The 25326-nt window shown below is 48.8% G+C and overlaps 2 protein-coding genes across 6 annotated transcripts in view; one reads left to right on the top strand and one right to left on the bottom strand.

The window, feature by feature from the left end:
• Positions 1-937, bottom strand: part of Copa (coatomer protein complex subunit alpha) — a 39804-nt gene extending 38867 nt beyond the window's left edge. Inside the window, exon 1 of one of the 2 annotated variants that reach the window (NM_009938.4) lies at positions 517-937. In NM_009938.4, coding sequence (NP_034068.3) covers positions 517-556 — 40 coding nt within the window. In that variant the 5' untranslated portion in view covers positions 557-937. The remainder of the gene's footprint in view (positions 1-516) is intronic. The other variant, XM_030245513.1, reaches the window with a different exon arrangement.
• Ncstn (nicastrin) lies at positions 677-17453 on the top strand. Of its 4 annotated transcripts, none has more exons than XR_373613.2 (17): positions 677-865; positions 2150-2254; positions 7938-8061; positions 8430-8551; positions 9048-9193; positions 10539-10689; positions 10891-11000; positions 11193-11345; positions 11897-12001; positions 12138-12215; positions 13318-13490; positions 14602-14704; positions 14809-14904; positions 15193-15280; positions 15523-15687; positions 15923-16135; positions 16670-17449. XR_373613.2 is itself a non-coding variant. In NM_021607.3 (17 exons), the coding sequence occupies exons 1-17, from the start codon at positions 784-786 to the stop codon at positions 16790-16792; spliced, it is 2127 nt and encodes a 708-aa protein (NP_067620.3). In that variant the 5' UTR covers positions 717-783; the 3' UTR covers positions 16793-17453. The 4 variants fall into 4 exon arrangements, 3 of the variants coding, with proteins under 3 accessions (NP_067620.3, XP_006497015.1, XP_017177361.1); NM_021607.3 differs by having other exon boundaries at positions 717-865; positions 15523-15677; positions 16670-17453; XM_006496952.4 differs by lacking the exon at positions 677-865 and adding an exon at positions 1008-1155 and having other exon boundaries at positions 15523-15677; positions 16670-17370.
• The last annotated feature ends 7873 nt before the right edge of the window (positions 17454-25326 follow it).

The raw sequence follows: 25326 nt of genomic DNA, 5'->3' as shown, positions 1-25326 counted from the left end.
ACACAAAGCATCTGTATTTCACCGGACAATCTTACCCAGGCTCGGGACCTGGTGGGGCAGTAGGCCTCCATTCTCTCACTCCAAATAGGCCAAAAATAAATAAATAAATAAATAGTCCAGCGGAAGCACTGGACATGGAAATGGAGCAGACGGGCTACTGGAGTAGCCAGTGACAGAAGCTGAGACTCAAACCCCAGAAACACTCCATACAACCTGGTTATCAGAAAGCATCCAAGTCATAAGGCCTTAAGAACAGAAAGGGCTGGCACACCCCCCCAGAAGAGGTGGCTGGAAGGAGTAGGGAGCCGGCCTAAGGTTAACGAGCCACGACACGATAAGTTCCAGGACATACGAAGCAGCACGGACTGCAGACTACTCCACTAACCCTAAGCCGCTCCCTCGGTTATTCCTCCGGGTTCTTCCAGGAGGCCCGACGCGGTCAGCGAGTCCTGCCTTAGTGACAGCACCACTACCCCCAACACCCAACCTCCGCTGTTCCCGTTTCTTCTCCACTACCTTTGACCCGCGCGCTCTTCGTCTCGAATTTGGTTAGCATCCTTCAGGCCTCGGGCTCCTAGGTCAGGTTAGCGGGTCCCGCCGCTCCCGGTGGCACTCCCAAGGCTTCCACGTCAGCTACTCCCGGGTCGCGGCTCCCGGAAGCTCCTCGGACAAGGACTTCCGGTCTCTGGAGCGCTGGGCCACAGAGACGATGCTAGCGGAAGCCTAGAGAGGCCGCTACGAGTCTGGAAGGGACCTGAGGCTTCCGCCCAGCGGAGAGGCAAGATGGCTACGACTAGGGGCGGCTCTGGGCCTGACCCAGGAAGTCGGGGTCTTCTTCTTCTGTCTTTTTCCGTGGTACTGGCAGGTGAGGTCACCCCACCCCGGAGCTCTGGTCTTTAAGAGGAGCCGTCCGGAACGGCCCATCGCTAGTGCAGGCAATGCCCTTCTGGTTCCGATTGCCCCTCTGTCCCCCGCCCTGGAAATCCTTCTTGTCTTTCGTTCCCATGACATAAGTTCCTCCTTTGCCTGGACCTGCATTTCCTTAGTTCTCTCCAGCCCTTTTCTGGGTTTCCAGCCTGATTCTCTTCAACCTTTCTCGCATGCCTCGTTCTCTGTTTAAAGCCCAGCCACCCCATCAGCCATCAAAAGGGACAGGTGTGAAAAGCTCAGCCCCCTTCCTCCGGTTTAGTATGTTTGAGATCAAAACAGTCTCGTTTCGTGGTCTTTGTGCGACGTTGAAAAAATGAGAGCCCCCGTTTCCTCCTGTTGGTTCTAGCCTAAATTTGTGTTCCTTGTTTTCTTAGCTTACTAAAGTGAGGCTAACGTTAGCTTAGCTGCTTTAAACTGTTAAGAGGGAAGTAATGATTCAAGGAATCTTAGACGTTTAATGTATATGAATATTTTCTTTTTTTCCAATCTAATGTCTATTTAGTGATCTTTAAATTATGAAGTACAATCAGTAACACACCTGTAATTATTTATAGTGTGTTCAACTAAGAGTTAAGCAAAGATATATATATATATCTTTCTAGGTAAGCCCTGAAATGCAGCCATTTCCTTGTATAGCCATGACTCCGTCTTTCTCAACATTCACATTGCTTTTGATTAGCTTCAAGGGAGGAACTGTAGCTGTCCCATACTCTAGGTGTGTGGGCAAATGGTCTGATATTTCATTAACTGACCAGGTGTGTGGCATAACGTTTCTTCTCCTAGGTCTGTTCAGATTCTTAGGTGGTTTTTGTTGTTAGTGCTTTTCTTTGTTTGGTTTTGGCAATCTATATTCTTAGACCAGAGCTCTTTTGATAACTAATTAGTAATGTACAGGCAAGCTAAAAGAAGCAGACTTGTTTAGCCCTGAAACTTGACGCCGGCACATCTGAAGTCAAAGACTTTTGACAATCACCTTTTAGCTTTATAATTAATCGATCATCATGGAGTCTAATAACTTTCTAAAATACACAGCTAGGTCCTCTTTACAATACTTATGTTCCAATAATGTGGCCAAGAAGTGAAAAGAATGATCATTAATCTTGTGTTAGACAGTATGATCGTGAATGCTTTACTGAAACCATGAATCGAGCTGATGATGATAGAGGCTAATACCAAATTATCTTTCACTTTTTCCTAATACTGTTTATCTTCTGATCAGGATTGTGTGGGGGAAACTCAGTGGAGAGGAAAATCTACATTCCCTTAAATAAAACAGCTCCTTGTGTCCGCCTGCTCAACGCCACTCATCAGATTGGCTGCCAGTGTAAGTTGGAATTGGAATTTGTATTTGTGGTCATTAATAATTCAGTTTGTATCCTGGATACTCAGAAATACTCATATCCTGCTTAGGAGTCTTGGCATTCAAATTACAGTGTATGTATAGAAGGTGATTATCATCTGTCAAACCAGGCAAGATAATTAATAAGAGCTGAAACTTAGTAAATGCTCTTTTAAAGTGTGCATTTTATTTTTGCCTCTGCAACAATCCTTGTTATTAACACTGTACAAATGATGAAACTAAAACTTGAGAAAAATGGATTAACTTTCCCAGCAGGATCATGCTAGTAAGAAATCAAACTAGGATCTTGTCTTTGTCAGGGTTTCTATTCCTGGACAAAACATCATGACCAAGAAGCAAGTTGGGGAGGAAAGGGTTTATTCAGCTTACACTTTCCACATTGCTGTTCATCACCAAAGGAAGTCAGGACTGGAACTCAAGCAGGTCAGGAAGCAGGAGCTGATGCAGAGGCAATGGAGGATTGTTACTTACTGGATTGCTTCCCCTGGCTTGCTCAGCCTGCTCTCTTATAGAACCCAAGACTGTCAGCGCAGAGATGGTCCCACCCACAAGGGGCCTTTCCCCCTTGATCACTAATTGAGAAAATACCCCACAGCTGGATCTCATGGAGGCACTTCTCCAACTGAAGCTCCTTTCTCTGTGATAACCCCAGCCTGTGTCAAGTTGACACATAAAACCAGCCAGTACAGATCTGAACCTGGTGGGATTCTCAGCTATCTTACCATAGAGTTCTCTAAGGTAAAAGAAGTCTCGTAGTCTATGGGGTCAAGTCATCACTGTGTCCTCTGAGTGATCTCTTTTGAACCAAAATGATCCTTTCCCCCCCTTTGAGACACAGACTTGCTAGGTAACCCAGGCTGGCTTTGGCCCTCTGCTGAGTTCTGGGACTACAAGCATGTGCTGTTTGCTGAGTTTTGTGCCAAACATGGGCCACTGTTTGCTGTTGTTATTTTGTGATGCTATTGATTGAATCCCTACCATCAAGCTAGTATCCCAAACCCCCAAATCGGCCTCTTCAAGAGCGATAAACTAGTTGAAGCAAAGGCATGCTAAGTAGGGCTGGAGAGAGGACACTGCGATTGAGAGAGCACTTGCTGCTCTTGGAAAGGGCTGATTTTTGGTTCCCAGCACTCACATGGTAGCTCTCCTCCATCTATCACTCCAGTTCCAGATCTGATGTTTCTAATCTCCACTGATATAGGCACCAGTGTGCACATTATATACATGCAGGCAAAACACTCATACACAAAAATATTCTTTAAATTCTTTTTTATTTTTATTTTCTTAAACCAACTGAGGGCTGGGGGAATGACCCAATAGGTAAAAGCTCTTGGGCACGCATGACAATCTGAATTTGAATCTTTCTAACTCACATTTTAAAAAAAGCTATAGGCATAACATGACTTATAATTCTAGCGCTTCTGTGGAGAGATGGGAGGCAGAGACAGAAGAATCCCTGTTTACTTATAGGCCAGCTAGTCTGTTGTATACAACAGAAAAACAAAGAGATCCTGTCTCAGATAAGGTAGAAGACAAGTCAAGAATATGTACCTGAGATTGTCTTCTGGCGGGCATTCGCATATAGGAATGTTCACACACATACACACAAGGGCCAAATAAGGGCTGGGGGGTGTAGCTAATTGGTAGCGTGCATTCCTAGCAAATACACAGTCCTGGTTTCAGTCCCCAGCACCATATAAATTGTATACAGTGTCACTGTCATAATCCTAACACTCAGAGGTAGGTTGCTAAAGCCAGCCTGAGCTAGAGACCCTATTGCTCCTCCCATCTGCCAGATAGTTGCAAGGAAAAAGAAATGAATGAAGTATTTGGAGTTATCCTTGTGCTTTGTGAATGTGTTGCAGAACAGAATACGACAACGACACTACCGTCCTCAGCACTGTATACATTGCTGGAAATGTAGCTCTGTGGTCGAGCATTCACCTAATATGTGCAAGGCCCTGAACTCAGCCTCCGGGTACTATACATATTAAGGAAATAAAATGAAAATCACAGCTTGTTTTCTGCTTAAGCTATCATCAGGCTTTAGTCTTTTACAGATAGCAGCTCTGTGAGGATATAATTTTGCAGATAAGCAAGGTCCGATCTTGGCTTTACCATCAGATTGATCACTTCTGAGCCTTAGGATCATTTTAATAATAGCTATAATAGTGATGCACGAAGCTAAACATCAAAGGGGCGCTTTTTCTCTTTTCTCTCTTTTTTTCTTTTTGTCTTTTTTCTGTTCTTAAGACAGGATCTCAGCCGGGTGTGGTGGTGCAGGCCTTTAATCCCAGCACTCAATAGGGAGGCAGAGGCAGGCGGATTTCTGAGTTCGAGGCCAGCCTGGTCTACAGAGTGAGTTCCAGGACAGCCAGGGCTATACAGAGAAACACTGTCTCGAAAAAAACAAAAAAAAAAGAAAAAGACAGGATCTCATTATATAGCCCAGGCTGGTTTTGAACTTCTAACCTTTTTGCCTCAGACTCCCTAATGCTGAAATTGCAGGCATGGTCCTCCATTCCCTGATTCAAACACATTTTACGTAAATGTTTGTTATTGCTGTGGAATAAAATGTCCACCAGTATTGTGTGATTGCCAGGAGCCTTCCACCTTGGTAAAAAGAAACCCAGTTCCAGAAAAGTAGGGAATTTGCTCGGGGAAGTGGGTATTACTTTCCACCTATACTTCTGAGAGCTATAGTACAAGCTAATTGTTCCATTATCCCTGTACAGGAAGCACTGCAATTAGATTCACTGGTTTCATAAAGCCTCAAGGTTTTTGTTGGGTTTAGTTACTTATATCTGAGCTGTGGATGAAGGAGAAGCAGGTCTAGGACAGGCTGAGATCAGACCTGACTAAGGACCCCATCATCCTGAAGCTGGGCTCTAAAGACTCCCGGAGAAGAGGAATTTCGCTGCAGGTTCTTTAAGCAGCCCTTGGGAAGCAAAGCGGTAGCCTCGAGAGATAAAGCCAAGGCCAGTGCAGAGAGGAAAGGGGACTGGAGGGGCGGGGCTGGACTCTGGCCATTTCCTCATGAGGATCTTGTTTCCTTCTCAACCTACTTACTTCTGAGTCTTGCTTCATCTTATCTGTCCATTCCTTCACAGGCAACACCCTTTTTAATTAGGGTTGGGAATGAAATGAAACTTAAAAAAACAAAAACAAAAACAAAACAGAACAGAATGGAACTCTGGATTTGACTTTCTGATTGTAATGACCCACTTGTATGGATCCTTAAAGAGAGCTATGTAACTTTGTTTTCCCTCCCTCCATCCCTGCTGTCTAAGGTGATAGGGATAAGAAAGTTGTTTCTTGCTGTAGGTCCAGAGAAAGCAAACACTTTACTTAAAACTATGCAGTCACCAGTAGGGATACAGATGGAAATCTAGGCTTTTCTAGTCCAGAGTGACAGTTTGTTTCCTCCCTGTCCTCCCTGGCGCTGAAGTTACTGTTATTGATTTTTAACTCGCCACACTAGCTTTTCTTTTTCTCACATCTTAAGAGCTTCAGGAAGTATTGTTTTCTTCTTTTATTGTTGTTTTTCTTAAAACCTTTGTTAGTATCCTCATCTTAACTAAAGCTGTCCCAGGCCCTGCTATTCTTCCATATTTTATTATTGCCACAGACATAAAGTTAAGTATTTACTGTGCCTATACCATAGACAGACCTTTCCAGACCCTTCTGCTATATTTACTTTTTATTAGATTGCCTGGAAGAAGAATTCTATTTGGTTAATAATTGTGAAGTACATGATTTTTTTTAAAGATTTATTTATTTATTTTATGTAAATTACTACATTGTAGCTATACAGATGGTTGTGAGCCATTGTGTGGTTGCTGAGAATTGAACTCAGGACCTCTGCTCGCTCCGGCCCATCTCACTCGAGCCCAAAGATTTATTTATTATTATATGTAAGTACACTGTAGCTGTCTTTAGACACACCAGAAGAGGGCATCAGATCTCATTATGGATGGTTGTGAGCCACCATGTGGTTGCAGGGATTTGAACTCAGGACCAGAGCAGTCAGTGCTCTTTTTCCCACTGAGCCATCTCACCAGCCCTAATTGATGGTTTTTTAATCTTCTGTGAGTTACAAGTATTTTGATGCTGTGGTCTAGAAGCTTAGTTCTCAAGTCTGATTGTGTATATTGAAGAATTACATATGGTAATTTTAGAAAATACACATATCAGCCAGGTGTGGTGGCACACGCCTTTAATCCCAGCACTCGGGAGGCAGAGGCAGGTGGATTTCTGAGTTCGAGGCCAGCCTGGTCTACAGAGTGAGTTCCAGGACAGCCAGGGCTACACAGAGAAACTCTGTCTCGAAAAACAAAAGAAAAAAGAAAAAAGAGAAAATGCATGTATCCAGGCCCCATCAAGAAAAGGCCCAACCAAGTGTTTATGTTTTCCTAAAGGTGTGGCTAGAGTACAGCTCTCTGGCAATGGATTATTGTACACCAGGCCTTTGACTGGGTCCTTAGCACCAAAATAGTGGAGCAAAGAAGACCTTCCATTGTGGTTCTATCCCACAGTCTGTGCCGAGGACTAGTATCTAAAATATGTCTTGAATAGCTCATCACAGTCTTCAGTGAGGAGAAAATTCTCAGGGAGATCCTAGGACGTCTCTACATGGTTCACTAGAGTCTCAGGATAGTATGGTAAATTCCAGACACACTGGACCGTGGCTTGTCAGTCCTCTAAGACAATATTTCCCAGTCTTGGCCACATCATGAGCTGTGTAGAATGATAGAATTTAGCATCCTAACACGTATAAAGATGACTCATAGACTCTCCTGTGTAAATAAAGCCTGCGCTCATTTGGACAGCTCAGGGTCTTTGCAGTCTTAGGTCAAGAAAGACCTCAGTGGTTATCAGCAGACCTTCCGTCCACTCCAGGCCTACAGTGGGGACTCCGCTCTCCAGAACTCAGAGTTCTAGATTAAACCACCTAAAACCGACCAGGAGCAAATAGAGGTATTCCCAGATGAGGCTGGAAAATGGTGACCCAAGAAAGATTAAGGCCACGGAATCTATGCCTTTTCAAAGGAAAATCAAAGCTGTAACTCTGAGCAGGAAATGTAGAGTCTGACATTTTCTAGAAGGAAAATGCAGATTTTGAAACTTGAGTGTCTAATGTTGTAGAATCTTGTGTATCTAGGTAAGTGTTGGAATTGGGCAGAAAAGGTAAAAATTGCAGAGCCGTTCCAGCGTCTAGTAAAAGGCCATCAGGTCAGCAAGGTGACTGCGAGCGGAAAGTGCTGGCTATAAAGACCTGATGACCCAAGTTCAAACTTAACCATTTTCCAGAAGGACCTCTAATGAATCCACTTGGGCTTCTGTTCTCCTTTTCCTCCTATGATGGAGCTGGGGTAGTGCAGCTCTTCACGTCTAGAAGTGGCAGTGTTTACCCTAATATTCTATGACATCCTTAGAGATAAAAGATCTGCAGAAGCTGGATGTGGTGGCCTTGAATCGCAGGACTTGGAAAGCAGAGGCAGGAGGATCACTGCAAATTCAAGGCCAGCTTGGTCTACACAGTCAGTTCAGGTCAGCCAGGGTTACATAGTGAGACAATTTAAAAAAAAAAAAATCTGCAGACTTGTCAATTGTGGGAGCTTTAATATGACCCATTCTGTTCTGGCAGCTTCAATTAGTGGGGATACAGGGGTTATCCATGTAGTGGAGAAAGAAGAAGACCTGAAGTGGGTGTTGACCGATGGCCCCAACCCCCCTTACATGGTTCTGCTGGAGGGCAAGCTCTTCACCAGGTAAGAACTGGTTGTGTCTTCCCGGGATTGTGTGGAAAGAAAGAGTTGGTCCTTATACCGAGTGGCAACTTCTGTTGCTTTAGTCTTATAGGGGACAGGAAGCAGGGTTTCTATTCAGAAAAAAAGGAGATGCCATCAAAAGGAATCCTCTTATATCAAAATTAGACCTTCAGGGAAGGACTGTCCAAAACCCCTCAGGTAGAGAAAACATTGAACTCAGGTTGGACTGTAGTCCAGACTCAGAAGTTAAGCCCCAACAAAAGAAAAAGTGGTAGTTCTGAGTCCCTAATCCTCCAGTTGTTTCCACCCTGAATATTAATCTGTCTGATACCTTCATGTCTTCTTTCATGTCCTTCTCTCCATCCTAGAGATGTAATGGAGAAGCTGAAGGGAACAACCAGTAGAATCGCTGGTCTTGCCGTGACTCTAGCCAAGCCCAACTCAACTTCAAGCTTCTCTCCTAGTGTGCAGTGCCCAAATGATGGGTTTGGTAAGAACCTCAAAAGATCCTGAGACCCTTCTGTTGCTCAAGACTAATCGTTACTCCAGGGGCAGGGGCAGTTCACACACGTCTGTATGGACTGTGAACAACTTATATCTCTGCTCCCAAACCCCACCCTCACCCTTTTTCGACACATGCTTAGATACTGAATCTGCCAGCCTAGACTTCGCTAGTACCAGTTTCTCTATTTTGGCAGGGTTGGTGGTAGATTCATGACTGCTTCTTAGAGTTGCTGCCTCCTCTTGTACTCTTAGCTTCAGGCCAGTGATATCCTAACTTTCCCACTTCTCCTGGTCTCTAAGTACTTGGTACTCAGTAAACCGCTCCCTACACTGCTCCTGCCTCCCACCTCTCCTGGTCTCTAAGTACTTGGTACTCAGTAAACCGCTCCTTACACTGCTCCTGCCTCCCACCTCTCCTGGTCTCTAAGTACTTGGTACTCAGTAAACCGCTCCATACACTGCTCCTGCCTCCTCTCCTCCAGGTATTTACTCCAACTCCTACGGGCCAGAGTTTGCTCACTGCAAGAAAACACTGTGGAATGAACTGGGCAACGGCTTGGCTTATGAAGACTTTAGTTTCCCCATCTTTCTTCTTGAAGATGAGAACGAAACCAAGGTCATCAAGCAGGTACTGCCTCTGCCAGCTCAGGCAGTTCCCATGAGAAAGAGGAGTATTTTCATGTTCTCGTGTCATTTGGAGGGAGGCTTGTTCTGCTCCTACACACCTTGAAAAATGGCTCCTCAAAACAGCCAAGGAGCTTAGTCAAGTGTGGTGGTGCACGCTGCAGTACTCAGGTGGTAGAGACAGGAAGTGTCAAGCCAACCAGGCTGCATAGCAAGGCCCTGTCTCACAAACCAACACGAACTTGGAAGTTCATTATCTACTGTCCTGACGTTTCCCTCGATCATGTCTTTCTCGTCTGGTATTATAGTAACGAAAGCTTTAGACTGGTCAGAAGTACGTGGAAGGAGAATATGAAACAAGGTGTTCAGCCCTGGCTAAGCACCAGATAAAAAGAACATTGGACCAGGCATAGGCAGGAACATTGCCGAAAGTCCAAGGCCATTGTTCTAGGCCAGCCTGGGCAACAGAGTGAGAACAAAGCAAAACTAGACGGGAAAAATTAGACTAGACTAGGAGTTGAGTTTAGTAAATCCCCGAAGTTCTGTGTGTGAGTATGGGGGGGGGGGCTGTATATATGTGCACCTGTGTATACATGTGCGTGCGTGGGAACACAGTGTCATGGCTAGAGGTGCACCTCAGATGTCCTGCTCTCTCACTCTCCACCTTACACCCTGAGACACTCACTCTCTGGACCTCAGCTGGCAGCCAGCAGGCACCTACACTCAATCCTCTCGTCTCCCAACGTTGCTGGGGTTGCAGGTGCATGCTCGGCTTTTCCAGGGCTCGGATTGGAACAGGTTTCATGTTTGCTCAGCAAACGCTCTTACCCACTGAGCCATCTCTCCAGCCCCTAGGATCAGTCGTTGACAGCTCTAATTGGTCCTACTTGTGTCTAGTCTAGCTTCTTCATGTTAAGATCAGTTAAAAGATCTATCTTTAGAGTGACAAGATGAGTTGCTGGCCGAGCTGTTGTGAGTTGTGATTTCTTATTTCTAGCCAGTGCCTCTTATATCAAGACACACTAAAGGCAGTGGCCAAACCCAGGCATGGTAGCGCACACCTACTGTCACTGCTCAGGAGTCCGAAACAGGATTATGAGTTGAGGCCATTGTAGACTGTTAGGGTTAAGTTAATCTGCTCCAACCAATCTCTTGAGTCCATGACATTTGTACTGATTGAGGAATTTTTCTCTTTGACCTTATATGGTTATCCCAGGACACCTGTAGCTTGGGGACTTATGTCTCCCAAAAGGGAGTGGCTTAAGAATGGAGCTGGGCCTTCCTCTCCCTGGAAAGCCAGAGAGGGCCTCCACAGCTAGCGGTCTCAGTGGGGTCCATCTCCTCTCCAGTGCTATCAAGATCACAACCTGGGTCAGAATGGCTCTGCACCAAGCTTCCCATTGTGTGCTATGCAGCTCTTCTCACACATGCACGCCGTCATCAGCACTGCCACCTGCATGCGGCGCAGCTTCATCCAGAGCACCTTCAGCATCAACCCAGGTAGGTGGCTCCAAGCCGTGCAGGTGGACCCAGGCAGCAGGCACTGGGTGGGAGAGTTGTGAAGAGAGCCGGAGCTAGACCAGTTGAAGGTGGAGAAATGGCCCTTGGGGTATATGAGGACTAGTCTGAGGTATCTTGAAGGCCTTCTCCATAACTACTCTCTCCCTTAGCCCTATTGATCTCTGTTTGTGTCCCACTCAGAAATCGTCTGTGACCCCTTATCCGACTACAACGTATGGAGCATGCTTAAGCCTATAAATACATCTGTGGGACTAGAACCTGACGTCAGGGTTGTGGTTGCGGCCACACGGGTGAGTTCTGTCCCTCTGCAGCATACTTTAGGTATCTGATTTCAGGAAGCTGGGAAAGGAGTGGGAGCTGGGCTGTTGGACTCCTCAGCCCAACACACGTGCATTCTCTTGAAGCAGGAGAAGGGGCTTGGGCTTGGCTCTGATGGTCCAGTTTTAAAGTGTACCACCCTTTCCTATCTTCTGCTGTTCCAGCTGGATAGCCGGTCCTTTTTCTGGAATGTGGCCCCAGGGGCTGAAAGTGCTGTAGCCTCCTTTGTCACTCAGCTGGCTGCAGCTGAAGCTTTGCACAAGGCACCTGATGTGACCACTCTATCCCGAAATGTGATGTTTGTCTTCTTCCAGGGGGTAAGGGCTTTCTGCCTAGGGCATGATGACAAAGAAGAAGGGGATGGTAATGGTGGGAGAGGAATTATTGATCTGAGCTGTTAATCAGAGTTTCTGCATGGGTCTCTCTGTTTCGCTTTGAAACACCCCCCGCCCCCCTATTTTTAGGAAGCTCCTATTTCCTGAAATTACGTCTCCTTTCTTCCCTATGTTGATAAGATTTATTTGAGGCTTCTTTTCATGTTTATTGTCCCAGTCCCTGTGGTGTGACAGCCTGGCTGTAGTATAAGTTAATAGCAGCCAGAACTGTGGAGAGTAGAAGAGTCTAGAAGCAAGTCTGTGACAGCTGGTGTTTGCTTTGAGCCTTCACAAAGGCTGCCTTCCCCATGTCTAGGCCCAAGAAATCCCATGGTGCATACATGCGAGAGACAGATGGTTAAGTTGTTGTTGGGGGATGGTAGAGCCCATGGCTGTAAGACGACTGGCGGCTGAGATGACCCAAGAAAGCAGCCAGCTCTGTTGACCTCAGACTGCCCTAGTCCTTGGGAATCTCTCCTGTCTCCACCCTTCAGGAAACTTTTGACTACATTGGCAGCTCACGGATGGTCTATGATATGGAGAACGGCAAGTTTCCCGTGCGGCTCGAGAACATTGACTCCTTCGTGGAGCTGGGACAGGTGTGTGTCTTCCTCCACCCCGTCCTTCCTTGGGCTTAGGCTCTCTGTTGGAGGGCCTGGCTGCAGACACTACCCATCCCTCCCCTTGACGTCTGTGTCCTAGACAGACCATACATGTTGCTCTTCATCTTCCCAGGTGGCCCTAAGAACTTCACTAGATCTCTGGATGCACACAGATCCCATGTCTCAGAAAAATGAGTCTGTGAAAAACCAGGTAAGCCACAGATGAGAGAACGCAGTGGTATCCCTTTGGTTCCCTGGAGTAGGCGGTTGGTTCTCTGTGCTCGTTCAATACTGAGTACTAGTACTCATGAAGGACAGGTGGGTGAGTACTTGCTCCTCTTTCTCTTTTTCTTTTTCTTTTCTTTTCTTTCTTTCTTTTTCTTTTTTTCTTTTTGGCTTTTAAGACAGGATTTCTCTGCCTAGCTCTGGCTGTACTGGAACTGGCTCTGTAGTCCAGGCTGGCTAGAACTCAGAGATCAACCTTCCTCTGCCTCCTGAGTGCTAGGATTAAAGGTGTGTGCCACCACTACCCAGTGTGACTTGTTCCTTTTATTCTTGCTGTCCCATGGACCCAAATTGTCAAGGCTGCCTGCTGGAGTCCTGCCTGCCTTAGGCTCTTGTCCAAATTGCCCTGCACTTTATTGGTGGGGCACTGGCATTAATGTATTTTATTTTATATGTATGAACATGTGCCCACATTGATGTGCACCACATGCATGTGTGGTGCCCACGGAGGTCAGAAGAGGGCAGATCCCTTGGAAGTGGAATTACTGATGCTTATGAACCACCATGTGGTACTGAGGCTCAAACCTGGGTCCTCTACAAGAGCAACAAGTGCTCTTAACTGCTGAGCCACCTCTCCAGCCAGTGCCTTCCCTTTCCTCAGGCGTAGTCAAGGCTCGTACTACCTACCTACCAATGCAGCTGCAAGCCTTCCTTTCTCCTTGGAGCACTCCTGTTGCCGCTCAGCCTTTGCTGTCTGTCATCCCTGCTCTGGATTCTTGTAGCACTTAGAGAGTTCTTTACATATTTGGCATTCCATTGTTGATTGCCCCCTTCAGTTCAGTTCCGAACAACAAATGATACGTGGAAGACCCACTGAGGATAAGGCTGAGTTCTGAGGACAGAGCTTGCCCATAGATGTGGAAAGCCCAGGCCTCTTCGTGCCTTAATCTCCTAACTTGGGAACTATAGGAAGTTCAGAGGATCTTGTCTAAACTGTTTGAAGACTGTCTAGGAGAGCGCAGGGCTACTGAGAGCCCTCCTGCCCTTGCACCCCACCTCCCAGCAGTCTGCTTCTGTGACACCCTCAGGTGGAGGATCTTCTGGCCACTCTGGAGAAGAGCGGTGCTGGTGTCCCTGAAGTTGTCCTGAGGAGACTGGCCCAGTCCCAGGCCCTTCCACCTTCGTCTCTACAACGATTTCTTCGGGCTCGAAACATCTCTGGCGTGGTCCTGGCTGACCACTCTGGCTCCTTCCACAATCGGTGAGTCACCTGGCTCTGTATGCTCTTTGTTTTCAGAGGAAGTCTATTCTGTAGTGTGGAGGAAGAATGCTGTCTTCTCCCACCTCATACACTGCCTCCAAAAACTCCCAGGAAGTTTGGATTCTTCCTGTAATAGCCGATTCTCAGAAGGCCTGGAACCCTGGTCCTTAACCTCCAGCACCTCCTGGTACAGTCACCCTCTGTGATGGTCCCCCTTCTCCCAGGTTCTCCTGGCACCTGAATTCCCAAGGACTCCACAGAGGGCATCATCTCAAGCCACGGCATGGGAGATGGAGGGTAGTGTCTTGGCTGGAGGACAAGAGTGGTCCCTCTCTGGGGACCACAAGCAGTGTTCTTACTTTATAAAATGTGACATGTTGTCACCCTGTGGTAGGTACACGTAGCTGAAGATAAGAAGGCACTGCTAATTAACTCTCTCTGGTACTAGATTCCCTCACGCTGCTCCTAACTTGAGGACAGGGAAAACTGGGGACTTGCCACTCAGGCTAGATGGCTCCAGCCTCCTTGGAGCCAAATGAGCTTTTAAGTAAAAATGTTGACACTGATTCTCTGACCCTACCAAAGATCCTTCCTCACTGTGTGAAGGGAGTGACAGTTCTAGATTACTGTCTGTTTTCTAAATCTTGTATGGGGCTTTGAGGTAAGAGATAATTGGTTGTGTAGTTGACTCGGCTCTGTGTGGGTCAGGGATTTATCCCTACATAAGGGGCGTTTAAGTAGAAAAGCTAGGGGTGCTGTTTTAAAATCGGTCACGGTGATTTGATCCAGTGTATGTGTATGTGGCTGTAAGCATGCCTGATCACTGTTAGCATTCATTAGAATGTTCATACAGGGGGCCATTTCTCTGGAAAGCCAGCCAGCCCAGACAATTAGAGCCCCCAGTGCTTAGGGGCTGCTTACCTTCTATACTTTGTCCATCTGCAGGGGCTTCAAGTTCCTTTACCCCACCCACAGTCCTGCTTCCCCATTTCCATACCTCTTTAATAATGGACCCTAATTTTCTTTCTCCTTTCCCACTGGGCAATGAAGAGTTAGATAGCGAGTTCCCACGTGAAGGGTGTTGAGATAGTCATGCTGACTTCCCCGGCAGGTATTACCAGAGCATTTATGACACGGCTGAGAACATTAATGTGACCTATCCTGAGTGGCAGAGCCCAGAAGAGGACCTCAACTTTGTGACAGACACTGCCAAGGTAGCACTGACCTGGGCTGGGTGGGAGCATGGGAAATACAACAGAAATACAAGGGAAGAACCGGGAGAGGCTGAGCATCCAGCCCTTCTCCTCCCCTGCTGCAGGCACTGGCGAATGTGGCCACAGTGCTGGCGCGTGCACTGTATGAGCTTGCAGGAGGAACCAACTTCAGCAGCTCCATCCAGGCTGATCCCCAGACAGTAAGAAAAGATGGGCCCCGTTCCTTTCTGTCTCTGTTAACCCAGGCTGCCCCCATCCTCTATGGTCCGTGCCAACTTCCCAAACTTTGGGATTTAGCATGCCCCCTCATGCCTGCGAGGATGATACCTCTGAGAGTTCTTGAGTGGGCTTTATCTACATCCTTTCGACCGGCCACCATCTCCCAGCCCCAGGAGTAGAGTTCCTGTCTTGTAACTGGGCTCTGCTCATTGTTTGCTTGGTCTTGTGACAAGTTGGAGCATTTTCTTTTTTCTATGTCCCGATCCTAGGTTACACGTCTGCTCTATGGGTTCCTGGTTAGAGCTAACAACTCATGGTTTCAGTCGATCTTGAAACATGACCTAAGGTCCTATTTGGGTAAGCATCTGCTGTGAGAAGGGTGATCCCCACCTGATAAACTATGCAGAGAAAAAAGCATCATTTTGCTTTCATTTTTCTTTCCTCTACTTTCTTTCTGCCTGTCCTCCTTCCTTTTTCTTGATGTTGTTTGGACCCTCTTTTTCTAACGTGCTCCCTTCTGGCCAACACTGGGCTCTTTCTGTTCCCACCCCACTTGTCCTCACCTTCCAACTCCTCCTTCCCCTTCGGCCTACAATCAGATGACAGGCCTCTTCAACACTACATCGCCGTCTCCAGCCCTACCAACACGACTTACGTTGTGCAGTACGCCTTGGCAAACCTGACTGGCAAGGCGACCAACCTCACCCGAGAGCAGTGCCAGGATCCAAGTAAAGTCCCAAATGAGAGCAAGGATGTGAGTGGCGGTGGGTGTCGGAGGTGTCCTGGGACCTCTTTCCCTCGGAGAAGTTGGGACTCTCTTGGGCAGATGCGGGATTGACACGGAAAGGCAGAGGGGTAGGCCTAGGAACTGGAGTGTTGTGGGATGAAGAGTTGCAGCCAGTTGGTGGAGGTGGTTGGAATATGGTGCCAGAGGGGCGTGGGGAGCAAGAAGAAGAGTGCCAGCTCAGCCCTTGTGCCATGACCTGTCTTCCTGTGCAGTTATATGAATACTCGTGGGTACAAGGCCCTTGGAATTCCAACAGGACAGAGAGGCTCCCACAGTGTGTGCGCTCCACAGTGCGACTGGCCAGGGCCTTGTCCCCTGCCTTTGAACTGAGTCAGTGGAGCTCCACAGAATACTCTACGTGGGCGGAGAGCCGCTGGAAAGACATCCAAGCTCGGATATTCCTAATTGCCAGCAAAGAGCTTGAGGTAAGACCGGCCTGAAGGGAGGCGGTGTGGCCCCATGGCTTCTCTCCTGACCCTGCCTGTGGTCTGTCAGGCTCCTTGCTGCTGTTGCTCATTTGTCCCCAGATTGGTAGCAGAACCAGTGCAGTGTGTGCCGGCTCTGCCTGTGCTTCCCACTAGAAGTCTCCTCTACACCAATAGCTTGAGAGCATACTTAGGAGAGCTCTGTTGGACCTAAGAAGGTCTTCTAGTCTCTCACTCCTGCCCAGCCTCTACTGTCTGGCACAGCTGGGATGAGTCAGTCAAATAGTTATTGAGCCCCTGTTATAAGTAAGTCACAAACATAAGTAATAAGCACAACTCAATGCCAGACAACCAAAGCCATGGGTCCTACAAAGAGCAGAGAGAGCCCGGTCTGCTAACTGGGAAGGCGCTGCCTGTGGTTGGTGCTTGTTCCACTTTAGTGCCAGAATCGTGATGGCGTTTCTTCCCGAGTTACCTAAGGCTGTGGCCTTCTGAGAACGCTTTTCTTCCCTGCCCACACCCTCACCCTTACAGTTCATCACGCTGATCGTGGGCTTCAGCACCCTTGTCTTCTCCCTCATCGTCACCTACTGCATCAATGCCAAAGCCGACGTCCTTTTCGTTGCTCCCCGAGAGCCAGGAGCTGTGTCTTACTGAAGAGGACTCTAGCTCTCCCTGCCTGCTCTGAACTTTACTTCCCAGACCAGGTGTCCGGCTGGGAACAAACCACTAATTTGTCACTGGACTGTCTCTGGGCCTGCTTAGACGGGGATTGACACACAGAATGGAACTGTGAGTGGAGAGATGAATAAGTTGCCCCCCCAGCCCCCCTTCCCATTTGTTTCTCCTTCTCTAATCCCAGGGACTATGGTAGAGACTTGCTGCTCCTAACTCCCCAGTTACCCACCCTCCTCTGCCCTTTCTCGGGATACCTTCTGTCCTTCCATCCTGCCCTGTACTGCCCTCTGACTCCACTGTCACCCGACACCCCTCCCCCATATTCAGCCACCTGCTGCACCAGGAAGAGGGTGTGAAAGATTGTGCATCTGCATTCAACTACCCTGAACCCTTAGGGAAGAAATGGATTCCCTGGCTGAGCCAGTGTCTCTTTCCCACTGTCCTTTCTCCAGGTGTGCAGATGGCATGTTAGTGTGGGCACGCTGTTAAGTGGGTATCCCACCTCCAGCCCACAGTGCTCAGTTGTACTTTTTATTATTAAACTATAATTATCTATTTTTGTTGGGGTTTTTTCCTTTTTTTTTTTTTTTGTAAGTATATAAATAGCAAGTTTCATTAAAATTATGCAATACAATTTGTACTTGTTGTTTGGTATTCTTCCCAGGCCACCGTGTCCAGTGACCCTGGACCAGAATGCAGTGTGTGCTGCTTTGCTGTTCAGAAGGAACATAGCGTTAAAGTGCAGGGGAAGTGAAGAAGGGCTCTGACAGCCCCGGAGCCCGCTTAGGAGAACAGCGTTAGCGTTAGCGTTAGCGTCGTTCCTGAGTATTCCTTCACTCTGAGCAGGTACAGAGATGAAGCTCACACGGCCCTTCAGCCTTGGATTGCTTGGGGCTGGAGTGAGAGACAAGGGGAGATTTACGAGTAGATGTAACATTTAGGTTAATAGACGAAAGCTTTGTGATGTCTCCGTCTGGGACTCAGGGCACTTGAGGTGACCGAGCGTCAGGATTGACAACTCCCCGCACGCAGAAGCACTGTGAGCAGTGGCTCATGTCTGGGAAATGCTAAGTTACCCAGTGTGCTTGAACCACAAGGATGAGAGGATGAGGCAGGGGCCATACCCAAAGGTGCTTGGATGGCATGCTAAGGAGTTTGAGCCATCCGTTAAAGAGCTCACGTTTTCTAGGTGACTATGGGAGTGGTTTGGGACTGCTTCAGAAAGAGCCTCAACTCTAGAATAAAGATGCCCCGTGTTCTCATGGAGGCAATGTTGTAGAGTGGAACCGAGCTGCAAGTGAACATGGGCGGAGGCCGAGTCAGTTGAGGGCAGGAGATGAGAGCCAGCAGGAGTGGAATCCTAAGCAGGGCCCTCTTTTCTTGTTGCTGGCCGGGAGGCTGTTGCTCACACATGCCTAGAGACCAGCAGAGATGGAAAGCTGGCTGTTTGCACAGTTCAAACACTCCTTTTTCCTTGGTTTAGCTGTTCACCTTCTCGAGAGTCCTGCTGAGAGGAAATGGTTTTTCTCCGGGTTTCTCTCCAGGCTCCCTGGAGGAGGCATGTTTGGGGTTCTGAGATGGGAAACGTACCCTGCTGCTTCCCCCACAAGCCCCCAGTTGGAGCTGGGGAAGCTGTGTGTTGCGCTGGCACTGGTGGGAGCCGAGCACAGCTGCTGCCATAGACTGGGCCAGCTCTATGCCTCCCTCAGCCAACGGGTCTCCCAGTGGACTGAACAGTAAACTCCCTCATCCTGCTGGCAGCTTCAGGAAGCGCGGACGGACGTGGCTGGGTACCAGAGAGGGGGCTCAACAGAGAAACAGAGGCTTGGGCAGAGTCAAGGGACCTGGGTGGGTAAGAAAAAAGAACACAGACTACGAGCTTGTCTTCTGGCTTCCGTGCTCCCTAACTCTGTACTGCACCACTGCCTACTCCACACCAACCCTCCCCACACAGCTCCTGCCAACAGCAGCAGAACCCAGTTCATGGGCTTTCCAGAAGTCAGGCTCCATAGAAGGAGCACAGCCACCGAGGCTCCCACGGCTCCTCTCCGAGCGGTGTGCTAGCCCCTCACGGCCTGCAGCATCTTAGGGGCCACAGACTTTGTAATGCCCTGGCTTTCCTTTGTCCCCTAGACAGGCCTCATTACCCCGTGCCTTCTGAAATGTTTCATTTCTAGCCCCTTTCTGTTCCCTAAGGGCTTCCCTCCTGCCCTGCTCTTGCTGGGTCATAGTGGTCCTTCTCTCCCAACCCAGGCAGGAAGTGGAATGAACGCCCACTGAAGTCTCAGTACCAGCCTTACTACCCACTGGGGCCCTCCTCCCTCCAGTAAAACTGGAAGGCTTTTCTCCAGCCAGTTTTGCTCCAGTTTATTTGAATAAAGGGATGTCTCTTCTTTTTCTAACGTCTTGGTTGCTGTCCAGACATGCACTATAGGAGGGGGTATTTACTATTTGTGTGTGTGCACACGTGTGTCACAGCATGAGTATGGTCAGAGGACAACTTTGGGGTATCTATTCTCTCCTGTCATGGGACCCCAGAGTCCTGGGTGGCCAGGCTTGCATGGCAGGCACTTTTCCTGACTGAGCCATCTAGTTTAAAAATCTACATTCTGTTGCTCTGTACTAAAATCCCACTTTAGTCAATAGAACTTTGTGCTGTTGAGGGGATTGATTGATTGATTGATTGACTGACTGATTGATTGATTGATTTGAGCCAGGTTTTCACTATGTGGCCCTGGCTAGCCTGGCACTTGCTATGTAGAATAGGCTGACTTCAAACTCACAGAGAGCCACCTGCCTCTGCCGCTCCCCTCCATGTCTGCTTAGCAGGGTGGCAGGGAGTGGAATGCAGGACCTTGGTCAGCAGTGAGTGCATGTGCCAGGAAAGAAGGTACACAAAGCCGGGAACAGCTTCAGAGAACTGGTTCAGTTTAAGGGGAAGGTGGTATTTATGCCCCTGGGGAGATGAGCAGGGTCTCTGGGGCTAGGTTTGTGTGGCTGTGTACAACTGGCTAGGACCAGGGTGTTGGAAGATACTTTATCTCCATATTCAGGGGCTGGGGGGTGGGGAGGTCTATGGAGGAAAAATCCTATAAAGTCAAACAAGGAATGAGGCCTGATAACTCTCAGGGTAATAAATTCTTACTAGGGTTGATAGTGGGGACTTTCTGGCGCCAGGTTGGGGGAGGGGAGGGAGCCAGTGCCTGCTGTCCTCATATGAGGTATCTGGGGTTGAAGCTCTCCTCGACCCTTCCCCCATTTATTCTGGGCCATTAAGATCCAGACCTCTGCTTTCTGAGTGGTACATTTTAAGGAATGTGCCATAGCCAACTTTTTTTTTAAGTTAGCATTCAAAAAAACTTTGGCATTTTCATACACACACACACCACATCATCATCACAAGCATCATCATCATCACAAGCATCATCATCATCATCATCATCATCATCTCTCTCACTCCCTGTATCCAGGGACTTGGGTCTTTCTCTTTCCCTTTCCTTTTCCCTTTCCCTTCCCCTTCCCCTTCCCCTTCCCCTTCCCCTTCCCCTTCCCCTTCCCCTTCCCCTTCCCCTTCCCCTTCCCCTTCCCCTTGCCCTTCCCCTTCCCCTTTCCCTTTCCCTTCCCCTTCCCTTCCCCTTCCCCTTCCCCTTCCCCTTCCCCTTCCCCTTCCCCTTCCCCTTCCCCTTCCCCTTCCCCTTCCCCTTCCCCTTCCTCTTTCTTTCTTTCTTTCTTTCTTTCTTTCTTTCTTTCTTTCTTTCTTTCTTTCTTTCTTTCTTTCTTTCTTTCTTTCTTTCTTTCTTTCTGACAAGGAAGGTCTTTCTTGGTAGCCCAGGTTAGCCTCAAATTTAATCATTCCTGCCTCAGTATCTTAAATACTGGAGCTATAGGTAGGCACCACTAGGTCCAGAGAATCAACTCATTTGACTTGATAAATGGGGAAAACTAGCACAGAGGAGTGAGGCCACTTGCCCAGGGACAATAAGGGAGAGACTGGGTTGAGACTAGACCATGTCTTAGATTAGTGCTGGCAGCCATAGCAGTAGTAAACACTTGCTGAGCCTGGCCATAGAAGAAGCACTTTGCCCATCTATTGTTAAAGCATAAGAGAGCTATGACATCTTTTCTTTAAGACTCTGAGGTTTGGATGCAGGGAAGAGATGTGACCCATGCTAAGCCAGCAAGGCTGTGTATGTTCCATACCAGATCAGTGAGAGACAGGTTCTACCCAAGTTCAGAGGACAATGGATCTGCTTCAGGACAAGGCCACTGGTCAGAACCAGCAGAGGTTTTACTCTGCTGCTTGTGTGATGTTGGGAGGGGCGGTGCCCCTCTCTGGGTCCCAGCGTTCTCTGTGGAGTGTAGACTTTGACAAGGAACTGGTCTCTAGTCCATGCTGGCTCTGCCTGGTTCTGTGGGGTTTTAGCCTCCTCTTTCTTCTCCCTGGGGCCCTCAGCAAAGGGAGCCATTTGAAAAGATGATCAATTCAGAAACTCTCAGAGACAATACAAGGATCAATGCAAAAAAGGGACACCATTGTCCCCTAGCCCAGGAGCAGTAGAAATTTGGGGAGTATGGTATCATTTCCTCAAAAGAAAGTGGGAGGGGAGGGGAAGAAGAGAAGAAAAAGAGGAATAAAACAGAAGAAATAAAAGAGAAGGCTGGATTATCTGGAGCCCTTGGAAGGCCAGGGGTCCAATGTGCTCCTGGATAAATTTTTATTCTCCGTGAACTTAAATTCAGGAGGTAGAGGAGCCTCTCACAATCCTGGGTAGCGAAGGGCAGTAGAAGCTGTGGGGCCAAACCCAGAAACAGAGAGCAAGAGTGAAGGGTCATCTCAGGGGGCCTAAGGAGCCTTTCACCTGAGCTGATGCAACTGTGAGCCAACATTACCATCCTCTGTCCCAACTAAGTGGTTGCTCAGGGGTTAGGGGCTGGGACCCTGGAGTCCATGCTCCTCCCTAACTCATAAGTGAGGGATGGTCAGAGAGAGTAGAAGGCTGAATTCCAAACTGAAGTGAGGGAGACATCCTGAGAAAGCAGCTTATGAAAGGAGGCAGGAAGTAGGGTTCCTGCTAGGCCTGAAGGAGGAAGGTGGACAGGGAACTGAGCCCAAGGGGAGAAAGGCCAGGCGGGTGTGGCCCGGAGGGGAGTAGGGCCCAGTGCTGGTGGTGACAGATGGGAGGACACAAAGAGGAGAGCTTCAGGGAAGACAGATGGATGGGGGAGGGAAGAGGAGAGGAGAGGCCGGGGGTGGGGGGTGACAGTGGTTGGAGGCCGAGGCTGTAATGAGATTGGAGATGGGCTCTGAGCTGGGGAGAGGTGAGTGAACGGAGGAAGAAAGGGGAGGCCGCCTTAGGAGACAAAGGCGTGAAGGCCTAGGGGGCCAGGGGCAGAGGGCTCGGGCTGGGTGCTGAGGGGGGGGGGGACACTTCCAGCTGGGCTGACACACAGAGAGTGACAGATTGTGTAGTTAGCCAGAGTGGAGACCCCGCTGTCACCTTCTAGAGGCACAGAGAGGTAGAGAGAGAAAGACAGACAGACAGAAACCATGTGCAAACCATTCGAAGGTGAAGACACACTAAAGCATGGCTGCCTTTTCCAAGTAGTGGTAGCTTCTGCTCAGGCTTCCCTTGCCTGCATTGCCTCCTGTGTCCCAACACAGTCACTGGACAGACTAACACCTCAACCACAGCAGCTCTCAGAGAAGGGTCAGGTGGCGTGGCACAGCAAGAGTTAACACGGTCTGCTCTCCCTGCCAGCCAGTTTGCCTGGTTGGGTCCCCAGGGCTCCCCACATATGTCATCCCCCTCCTGCCAAGCCCACTGCTTCCTGGCTTCTCCAGGCCCTCCCCTTACCCTCAAGGACTAGCCCTAGCCCCTGTGTCTAACCTACCCTCCGACGTCCCTCCCCCCAGGACCTCACAGGATGGGGAGAAAGAAATTTGTGAACCACAATCTGAAAAAGTGAATATCTATAAAATGCAAAATAACAACCACAAAGGTATAATCATTTTCTCTGTCCCCAAGGCCTGCTCCTGCTCCACTTGTCTTCCCTTGCAGGTAAGATCACACACACAGACACACACACACACACACACACACACACACACAGACACACACACACACACAGAGAGAGAGAGAGAGAGAGAGAGAGAGAGAGAGAGAGAGAGCTCCCAACATGGAAAGCTCTCCTCAGCTTCCCTCAGTCATATTTTCTTACATATATATGGGTGACACTTTCTGGACCACCATGTAGGGAGTTGGGATGAACACAGTCTCCAGTGAATTGTTTCACTGGGTGTCACAAGAGCCCTATGGCAAAGGTGACAGTTTGCCCACGTTACAAGTGGTGAAAAGAATCCAGAGAAAATTACACAACTTTCCAAGGTCACAAGGACCTGGACCCAGGTCCCGCAGACTTGGGACTCAGTAGACACGGTTGCTTTCTATAGTATGATGCTATTAACTCCTCTTTGTTACCCTTCAGCAACTGCCCTCAGAGTTCCTGAGTGAGGCTTGAGACTGGGAGTCCCCAGAGCCTGAGATCTTGGGATGACAGATGCAGAGGAGGAAGAAATAGTCCCCTGAGTACACGGGACAGCTAGGGCTGGGTGCTTCAGGGACCCAGGTTGTGGGGCTGAAAGTATCTGAGCTACACAGCACATGAGCGGGGAGGCACAGCACGCGATGGGGGAGGCTGGCACCAGGAGTTTGGCTCCTGCCTCTGCCACCTCTGCCATTACTTTCTGCCTGTGGTCTCTCAAGGTTCTTCTGTGTCCTTTACCCTTTGGGATCTCTGTCCCCCATTTGGATGACGCCTTAACACTTGATTATGGTGTCTCCCTACCTTATAGCCCATCATTTTTTCTCTTTTTGACAAACTGTTTGCTCTCTACTTCCTCCATGTCTGCATCTCCTTTCTGCTTCACGGCTTCTCTCAGTCTTGTTTACATCTCCCCTTTCCTGAATATGTTCCTCCATCTGAATCTCCATTAGTAGTCTCCTCTTTTCTAGTTTCTCCCCAAGTCTGTTATCTGTTCGTCTGTCTGTCTGTCTCCCTATCTGCCTGTCTCTCTGTCTCTCCATCTCTGTCTTTCTGTGTCTTTGTTTCTCTTTCACACACACACACACACACACACACACACACACACACACACACACACACACACACACATTTCTTACATCTCTACCTTCTGTAAAGAATTGACAACCTGGCCCCATCCCCCCTCCCTACCTCTCTGTCTTCCCTATGTCTCTGTCACCCTGTGACCACATCTGCCCACTTCTCTGTATCTCCTTCATATCTTAGCATCTCCTCGTGTCTCCATCATTTTCCTCGGCTTCTCCCCATCTTCTCCCATCATCTCCCCCATGGCACTTTCTCCCACTTTCTTGGATGGGTTGGAGGGCAGGAGGGTGGGGGAAGTAGGCTTGTTGTTGCTGGGGGCTCATTAGGTGGAGATCGGTTTTTAATCAGCACCATGGCAATGATGATGCAAGAACCAAGCCGCCACCTGATCCCCTGCCCCCCACCCCCTCCTCAGGCCTTCGTTCCCCTCCAGCTCAGCCCATCTGCTGGCGCCTGGGCACCTGTCTGGGCCTGCCCAGGTGGGAGTTGGCACCTCCCAGGCCTGGGGGTGGGGAGAGGAGCGTGAGCTTGGGGAGGAATTATAGGACTCCCTGTAGGGAAGGCCTCACCCTGGAGAAAGCCCAGAAAAGGTTGAGAAGACACAGGGAAGGGGCGAATCCTTTGCACCACCTGTGCTCCTACTACGGTCTACACTACTACAAACATCATCTCACTTGATCTCCATGGCAACCTACACAGTTATAATTTACCCTATTTAAGAGAAAAAGGATATTGAGGCTCAAAGGTCATTACTTGTCCAGGGTCATACAGCTGACAGAGCCCCCTATACTGTAGCTCACTGTGCCTGGGGTCCTCTGTCTCTGATATGGAGGCTCAATGAAGATGTCCTACCGCTGAATCCATGGGAGAATTTCCATGCTGAAACCCAGCCCACTATTTCTCTGTGCCTCCCTGAGCCCCAGAAACTGGCTCCCCTCTCAGGCCACCCTGCAACACACCCACTCAGACACAGAGCCACACATATGCACAGGCAACAGACCCTGGAGGCGGTTGAGCTATTGGCGTGAACGTAATCAGTGTTGATTTGCACATGATTTTCTATCTACTTTTCTTGTTGCTCATTTGGTGGCCTGCACACCCCGGCAGGCAGCCTGGACTGCCCTCCCCTCCTCTCTCCTCATCTTTGCCCTGCCTTTCTTGGATCTTCCACCTCCGTCTCCTATTATCTCTGTCCTCCCCAGCCCCTGATGCTCTGTAGATCCCTAGAAAAACTCCTTGTGGGGGGTCTCCACCCAGACTCGACTCCACAGCTCGCCTGGTAAAGGGGGCAGGTAGGAGAATAGGGCCTGAAAGAGAGACGAGCAGGTTGCTGAAGTTCCAGGATAAGGAGGACTAGGACCTGACCGGCAGCAAGAGGCAGCCTG

Source organism: Mus musculus, chromosome 1, assembly GCF_000001635.26.
Source record: "Mus musculus strain C57BL/6J chromosome 1, GRCm38.p6 C57BL/6J".
In the NCBI taxonomy this organism is placed as follows: Eukaryota; Metazoa; Chordata; class Mammalia; order Rodentia; family Muridae; genus Mus; species Mus musculus.
The sequence above is the reverse complement of the archived record's forward strand: the minus strand, read 5'-3'. Positions and strand labels throughout refer to the sequence as shown.